We start from the raw sequence: 8,798 nt of genomic DNA, 5'->3' as shown, positions 1-8,798 counted from the left end.
TCTTTAATTTTACAAAATTTTCCCGTTCTTGGTTTATTGTAAATTAAAGATCTCTTTTAAATCTGACATCTTCAAAGCTAATTTCCTTAATGTTCCTTTTCCTCCACCTTGTAGTAGGCAAGGATTCCAATAGGGTTGTTCAAGCCTATCAGAACGGTCTTAAAAAACGAATGTATATCACTTCTGATGTAATTTCATTTTGATTGGGATGAATAACAGATGCGTTGAAAAAGTAATGATTATTTATAGCTTAATTTTTATTATTGTTCTTCTGAAATCAAACTATGAAATGAGTCGATCTGGAACCACTCTTCCACTTCTTTCGTTTACAATGGTTCACTAAAGAAGTCGAAGAATGCAAATATTAATCATGATCGCATTTTGATCGTCAGGTCCACAACCTCCACAACCAAAAGCACGAATATTACAAAATAGGGTGCTCACCATTGCCTCTGAATCTGTACCCAACCTTTAAATGGGTTCACAAAAGTTGCCACTCGCATCGCTAATAAACAAATTGATCTGAGTTCCACTTTGCCAAATTCATAACTTTTCAATGCTTATCCTTGTGCTTTGTGAAATCACAAAAATGTATTGGTGATTTTTTTCCCCATGCTTGACGATAGTTACGTACCTTTTAAAATAAATTCAACAATGAGTGTTGAAACAAATAATTATAAGGTTAAGCAGATTAACTGAATCAAGTGGTGTGAATTATGGTAGTGTTTCGGTGCTGCAACACACTTTCAATTTAACTTCTTCCTGGGGCAAGACCTCCGATATGGCCCCCCCAATATTTTTTATAAGTCAGCGCCCCTGTATGTTTGAACATTAACATAAACCTTAGCAAATCGTGGAACCCAATCATAAAAAGAATGGGTAAGCTGAGAGGAGGAGAGGACTCTAAAAAACTGACCAATCACGGACGACCTGACCTCCCCAACGGCGTATATAAGCCCGGCAATAACCAGGTCCATCATTCGCCCTGAAGACGATGGCAGAGAAGGCCATCGAAACGTTGGCAGCAATGGCCATCATCACCCGGCTGATTTCCCGAGAAGATTTCATCAACAGCATTCGCCGGGAAAGAACCAAATCCTTCTTTATAATCATATTTATTCATAAAATTATAACGTAAAATAAACATAAAAATCGTGCTTTTTCATTATAGGTATGTATTTTTATAAGTTAGATTATGAAAGCTAATTAGTTGTAAGCCTAAAGCAATTATGTACTGTAAAATGAAAAAAGATAGTTTTAATTTCACATGCAGGTCAAAATGGTAATAAATTAATAAAAATAAACTTTGCGATCATCACTCCTTCCCTCGCCACACTGTACGCCTTCAACTCCCTAGCCGCGCCCGCTCTCACTCATGTCAAGTTCTCTCACTCGTTGTTAACACTCACACGACACAGTACTGTACTGACAAACGCAATTGCACAATAAAAATTACTGCATTATTATTCCTTTTTCATAATATTATTTTTTGTCTAGCACGGACTTAACAATACAGTAATACTTGAAATTGCATTTTCAAAACTATCATATATTTTAATTTTTTTTCACGAGCGTGGGGCCCGGGGCGGTCGCCCCGCTCTAAGGCCAGCCCTGCAGCCAAGTGCAGAAAGGCCATGCACATTGTATGAAACACTCTCCCCCCCATACACCAATCCAAAGTTGTCCACAAAATACTTCAGCAATGTCGCTGCAGTCCAAATTGCAATGATAATTCCTTGACACTGTAATATTCTTATTGCATAATGTAATACCAAGAAATGTTTAAAAACACTTGATAATACAATGCCTTCCAACACAAAAGGTCCAGAATTAATGAGGAACAACTTGAATTCTGTGGCTTTCTATCTTAGAACTTTGGTCACTGCAGTCATGATTGGGATTTTTTAGAAAACTCAGGTGGAAATATAAGTCGACTTATTTCCACGTTGTTTTGTCCGATTTTGTTTCCGATTGTCATAGAAAAATCAAGAAATGTGGTGTGGAAATTGATGGTGACATGGTAACAGCCTTCCATCTGACTGGAAGTTTTTTGTTCAGATTAGTTACTGTAAAGGAAAATTAGCCTCAAAGGAAGTATTGGGTGACATGCTTGTTGAAGAGCAGAAAATGGGGTATAAGAGAGAATGAAGAGCTGAAATCAGAAGACAAAGTTAAATATATCAAGTTTAATAGGTGATCACCAAGGAATCAGAGTTTTCTGAGCATTGAGTGGACAGGTTTAAAGGGAAAGAATAAAGATAAAGGTGAAAAAGCCATCCTTGAGTCTGTTATGTATGGAACAGAGTGATATCTATCTTTCCAGTGTCCTGAAAACAATCAGAATGTTGAATCTGTAAAGAAGGGGTGAGCTGCTGTTGTCACAAGGGGTTATAAAGCTTTGTGTGCTCACCAAGATAAAAGCGAGGAGGTGAGGGATTGTGGATACTTGATGGTGGAGCATCAGACCACATGACTAATAGGAAGGATTTGTGGAATTGGTGATTTTTATACTCGTGATGCAGGAAAAATGAATATGCAAAAATTTCAATGCATAGGAGGAGAAGACACAAGCAAGTTCCTGGATAGAATTCATACAGATGTGGCAGGTCCCTTCAAACCCAATACTTTAAATGAAGTAAAATATGTACTTTGTCACACATTACTGATGATTTTACAAGGTATTCAATGGTCTACCAATTGAAAAAGAAGTCTGAAGTACATATTTGGAAATTTCAAGAAATTTCAACGCAGAGTGGAGTGCCTGCATGATAGGAAAATTAAGGAATTCCAGAGTGACAATGGTGAAGAATACAGTGGCATTACATCTTAAAATCTTGCAGATTCGTAACGTAAGCCCCAGACACAGGGAACTCTGATCGTTTGTCACTAGCTGGATGAGGGAAAGACTCCACAAACAAGAATAATCAGCAGTCAAAGAAACAATAGTCACAAAATTATGAGTAATTTTGAAATCAAAATGTATTCCAAGTAGAAATATTAAAAATCAAAATTATTGCAGAAAACAATTTGATGATAACTAATAATCTCATAATAAACATTACCAATACTTTGAAAATCTAAATACAAAGCTGAGTTTGCCTGCCAGCACCAAAAATGATTTTTAAGAAATCACTCTCTCAGTTGACCGATGTGCAAGCCAAGACCGCCAAAGAGCAAGAGAGCTGGCCGACCCCCGAACAGCGGCAAGGTGAAGGGGGGAATTTTGCAAAGGAGTGGGGGGAATACAGTGATGTCCAAGTTAGCTGCATCGGTATAAAACTCCCGGTAGGCACCCATGTTGACTGGAACCTCTGGAAAACGTCTCATCATCTACTCAGGGGTTGGGGGAGAACAGCATACCGCCGGGTTTCCTCTCCCCTATCTCCTGGGTTGGAGACATAGCCAAGTGGTGTGATAGCTGGTTGAGGCAAGCCATTGGAATTCAAGGAGGGGAAAGACATATAGTGGGATGAGGTGTTGGAGGGAGAGAGAGTTGTGATAGGACAAAGTGGAGTACTTCTCACTCCAAACTGCATTCTTATGCCTCAGCACCCACTTATTCCTCTTGATTGCCAGGAGTAGGTATTCCTCCGCCGTACTACCTATATAAATCTTGATCTCCAGCTAGGTAATCAAATGGGTCGGCAGGCTGGAGTTGAAGGGCAGCGTCGAAGGACAGCTTCGAAGGACAGAGTTCGGAGACAAGAGTTATAATAATAATAATAATAATAATAATAATAATTTATTTCACCGATTGGCAAGAGTACAATTGCATGGCTACGTCATAAAAAAGCTAATACAAATATCAAATAAAAATACAATGATGATGTGTCATCAAGATTTACAATTTACATGGAAACATTAAAAATAATTTTTCTAAATACATAAGAATTGATGAAATAAATAAGTACAATACAATAGTATGGACAAAATAAGATGTCACAACTAGCGTCATGGAGATCATCATATTTACAAATTATCTTCCATATATTCGGAAATGCAGTATTAGCACTTTTTAGAGAGAGGAAGTTTCAGCTTGTTCTTAAATACATAAATTGAGGTGCAATCTTTTATTTCGTCAGGGATTTTGTTAAATATAGCAGAGTAGTTTAAAGTGTAGCAGGAGTCGATGTAGGCTGCTAACAATGAAGATTCGATGGAATGGTTTGGACGATGTTTATTGAATTGTGTACAATTCTACACTGAACTGCCGGCCGAAAGGCCGCAGTATTTATTCAGTTTGCCAACTTCCAGTATGTTCTATCTTACTGTTCTTGAACATTAAAGAAACTTCTAGAAGGGAATTCTAGAAGGCTAGAAAAATTAAGTAATAAAACTTTCCGGCACGGAGAATCGAACCCGGGCCGCCCGCTTGGGAGGCGACTGCGCTACCGCTGGGCTATCTGGACTGTTGGAAGGAAGCGATGACGGAGCGCGCTTTAAATTGCCTCCGGGCAAGCGATGTGGCGGCGAGGCAGGTGGTGCGGCCGCCACATTACTCCCCCCCGGGGAAATACAGCTGGCGTTGTAGCGTACAGGTGAACGAAGAGTCCGACCCGAGCGCGTCGTTGGATGGGGGGCGGCAGAGGTGTCCGCGGGCGAAGGCGACGTCCCGGTCGATGGCGCGGAAGATGGTTTTCCGGAGGTCGGTTCAGAAGGTCTCGATGTCCTTTCTTGAAAATCGTCCGGCTGGAGAATGTGCGCAGGCTTAAGTCGGTCGATGGAGACGACTGTTGGTTTCCCGTTGATGTTGATGGTGAATGTTTTCTCGCTGCGGGTGATGACTGGATATGGCCCTAGATATGGTGGCTGGAGGGCCGTCCGAACTGCGTCTTGTCGCAGGAAGACGTGCGACGTCGTGGCTAGAGCTTTGTGAACAAATATTTTCCGGCTGTTGGAATGATGAGTTGCAGGAGTTGGTCTCACTTTTGACATGTGAGTACGCAACCGAGAGACCAGATCCTCAGAACCGATGCTTGCCGGAGAGTCGGCGAAGAAATCACCCGGGAGACGCAGCCGTTCTCCATAGAGGAGTTCCGCTGGTGAAGCCTTCAGGCCCTCGCGCCAGGTGGTGCGGAGTCCGAGGAGAACCATTGGCAGTGCGTCGATCCAGGACTCCGGGGAGTGCGTCATTAGTGCTGTCTTGAGAGGGCGGTGCCAACGTTCTAGCATTCCATCAGCTTGAGGATGGTAGCTTGTGGTAGGGTGAAGAGCAATGCCCAGGGTGGCGCAGAGCTTTTTGAAGAGTCCTGATTCGAACTGTCGTCCTCGATCGCAGGTGAGGCGTTTTGGACAACCGTAGTGGGCAACCCATCCTAGGAGAAAACCTCGGCAGACGGATTCGGCAGTGATGTCGGCGAGAGGTTCTGCTGTCGGCCAACGTGAAAAGCGGTCGATCATCGTGAGAAGATATCGGAACCCAGAGGCGTAAGGCAGAGGTCCGACGATATCGACGTGGACGTGGTCGAAACGTGCTGTAGGTATGGTGAAGTTAGCCAGAGGAGACAATACGTGACGATGCACTTTGGATCGCTGGCATGGAAGGCAATTGCGAACCCAAGTGCGACAGTCCTTGGACATGTACGGCCAAACGTAGCGGTTGGATATGTTTTTAAGAGTGGAGTTGGAACCGGGATGATCAAGACTGTGGACTTGATCAAAGACACGTCGACGGAACGGTGGTGTGATATAGGGTCGAGGCGTGTCCTTAGATGTGTCACACCAGAGTTTGACGGTTGTTCCAGGAATTGGCATTTGAGAAAGCTTGAGTGAAGTACCGCTGTCGAGGAGTCCACGAAGTTCTTCGTCGGTGTCCTGAGAACGGGACAAGGCGACGAAGTCTAACGGTGTAGAGGCGCTGACAGATTCCACTCTTGACAGACAGTCGGCGACGACATTGTTCTGGCCGGAGACGTGGCGTACGTCAGTTGTGAATTGAGTGATGAACTCCAGGTGTTTGAACTGACGTGGCGAGCAGCTGTCAGCGTTCTTGGTACGATGGCTGAAGGCGAAAGTCAACGGTTTGTGGTCCGTAAAAATGGCGAAGTCGCGGGCTTCTACCATGTTACGGAAGTGTTTCACTGCCTGATACATCGCGTAGAGTTCTCTGTCATAGGTGCTCCACATCCGTTGCGACGGCTTTAGTTTCCGTGAAAAGAAAGCGAGCGGTTGCCAATTGTCACCTGAGCGTTGTTGCAAAGCAGCACCAATCGCGGTCTGGCTGGCGTCGACGAAGAGGGCCAGGGAAGCTTCAGGGTCCGGGTGAGCTAGAATGGTAGCCCGGGCGAGACCGGTTTTGCATTCTTGGAAGCTGTGAAGAAGTTCCTGAGTCCAGGTGATTGGCGTGGAACTCTTGACTGAAGGACCTTGCAGGAGCGCGTTGAGTGGTGTCTGGGCTGAAGCTGCGTGTGGGATGTGGGGCCTGTAAAAGTTGAGCATACCCAGGAAACGACGGAGGTCTCGAATGGTCTTCGGTTGTGGAAAATCGTTGATGGCAGCAACTTTTTCGGGTAGGGGTGAGCACCCATCAGAAGTTACGGAGTACCCGAGGAAGGTGACTTTTGTAGCTCCGAAGACACATTTGGCTGGATTAATGACGATTCCATAGTGAGAAAGGCGTTCGAAGAGGGTGTGGAGATGCTGAAGATGCTCCTCTTCCGTTTTTGAGAACACAAGGATGTCATCCAGATAGGCGTAGCAGAAAGGAAGTCCTTCTAGAGCTCCGTCGATGAAACGCTGCCAGGTCTGCGCGGCGTTCCGAAGTCCAAATGGCATGAAGTTGAATTCAAAAAGGCCAAATGGAGTTATAATGGCTGTTTTGGGGATATCCTCTGGAGCCATGGGAATTTGTGTGAAGGCTTTTGCGCAGTCGACAACGCTAAAAATGTTGCAGCCGTGGAGGGCAACGGAGAAATCTTGCAGAGTGCGAACTGGATAGCGATCTGGGATAGTTCGACTGTTGAGCTTCCTATAGTCACCGCATGGGCGCCACCCATCGTTTCGTTTGCGGACCATGTGCAGAGGCGAGGCGAAGGGGCTGTTGGAGCGACGTGCCGTTCCCTCGCGGAGCATGGCATCGAACTCAGCTTTAGCAGCGCGGAGGCGGTCTGGGGCCAGGCGTCGAGCTCGATGATATATGGGAGGTCCAGGTGTAAGCTCGATGTGATGCTGTGTTTGATGGCGCACTTCTCTTGGAGCGCCTGGAGGTTTGGTGATTTCAGGAAACTTGGCGAGCAGGCGGTGATACGCTGTTGTGCCGGGGATTGTCCGAATGCTGGCCTGACGAGAAAAAGCACGGTGTCCCTGAGTACACAGGCCAGTAACTTGGTCGATGAGCTGGGCAGTTTTTAAATCCGGAACCAGGTGAAAATGATCGAGGAAATCCGCTCCAATGAGTGGCTCGCTGACTTTGGCGACGGTGAAACGCCAGACAAAATCACGACGAAGGCCTAAGTTGAGTCGGAGTGGCATCGTTCCATATGTGCTGATCCGGGATTCGTTGGCCGCGGAGAGATCGTAGTTGGTTTCGACTCGTCTGTCGTTGCAGAACTTTACGGGAAAGATTGACAGATCAGAGCCGGTATCGACGAGAAATCGATGACGGGAGTATTTATCAGTAATGAAAAGGCGGCTGCTCCCTATAGGGCGGGCGGTGGCCGCCGTCACTGCTCGCCGCTGGAGTTTTCCGTAGCTCGGGAGCAGGGCGCTTGGCACCTCCTGGCTGCATTACCGAAGCGCCGATGGTAGTAGCACAAGCTGGCGTCGTCGGCTGGGTGGTAAGTCTGGGAGGGGCTTCTGGACCGTGAGGGAAAATAGTCTCGGCTGCGGGAACTGCTGCGTGAGCGCCGGTGCTGATCGTTTAGTTGCGAGAGGAGAGCCGTTAGCTGTTTTTCGAGGCTCCCAAGTCGTCTGGCCAGCGAAGAGAAATCTGTTGAGCTTGTTGTAGCGCAGACGGCGGGAGCTGAAGTGTCCGTTGAGCTGGCAACAGCGTTGACGGCTAGGGCTGGTGGTGGAGGCAGCGGTGTGATCTCGACGATCCGATCGGCGATTTTGGCGAGTTCGTCTAGCGGCAGTGTTGTCTGTGCTTGCAGAATAGCTTGGACGGTAATTGGAAGGCGCGTCAGCCATATTTGTCGCAAGAGTGTATCCTGGATTTGGAATGATCCGTTGAGTGAGCGCAGATGGCGTAGGAGTTGCGACGGCTGCCTATCCCCAAGTTCTTCAGCCTGAAGGAGTTGCCTAACCCTCTTTTCCTCGGAGAGTGAAAGGCGGCGGATAAGTTCATTCTTCAGGTGTTCATACCGGTTTTGGGCTGGTGGATTTGATAGGATGTCTTCCACTTCCTCAGCGAAATGGTTGTCCAATATGGAGACGACGTGGTTGTATTTAGTCTCTTCCCGTGTTATGTTGGCAAGTTCGAACTGCGCCTCGGCTTGTGCGAACCAAACTGAAGGCTTACTTGGCCAGAAGGACGGTAGTTTCACGGCTACGCGGCATGCCTCCTGTTGATTGGTTGCCTGGAGTCGTGCGGCATTTGCTTCGGCGTCGTGCTGGGGTGGCGGAGGTTGCGAAGGCTGCTGCTGCAGTGGTTGCTGTGGCGGCAAAAGTGGCTGCGGTTTTTGCTGCTCCGCCGCAAATGCCTGTTGAAATTGTTGGGCCTGATCGGCGAGGGCCTGCTGGTGTTGTCCAACAAGTGCCTGTTGTGCTTCCGCGTTTTGCATAGCCGCCGTCTCGAGTTCTGTTCGAAGGTCGTTCAGTTGACGAGTAAGCTCGGCGATTTCTTCGTCCTTGCTGGGCAT

General features: G+C 46.6%; 1 protein-coding gene across 1 annotated transcript; it reads right to left on the bottom strand.

Moving 5' to 3' along the window:
• Positions 1-7,661: 7,661 nt before the first annotated feature.
• On the bottom strand, positions 7,662-8,798 carry LOC124159603. The gene has a single exon (XM_046535527.1). The coding sequence runs from the start codon at positions 8,796-8,798 to the stop codon at positions 7,662-7,664; it is 1,137 nt and encodes a 378-aa protein (XP_046391483.1).

Source organism: Ischnura elegans, chromosome 5 (genome assembly GCF_921293095.1).
Source record: "Ischnura elegans chromosome 5, ioIscEleg1.1, whole genome shotgun sequence".
Taxonomy (NCBI): Eukaryota; Metazoa; Arthropoda; class Insecta; order Odonata; family Coenagrionidae; genus Ischnura; species Ischnura elegans.
This window is presented reverse-complemented; position numbering and strand designations above follow the sequence as displayed.

Excerpts from the sequence above, each read along its gene's own strand:
- LOC124159603 (XM_046535527.1), bottom strand. The coding sequence starts at position 8,798 with ATGCCCAGCAAGGACGAAGAAATCGCCGAGCTTACTCGTCAACTGAAC.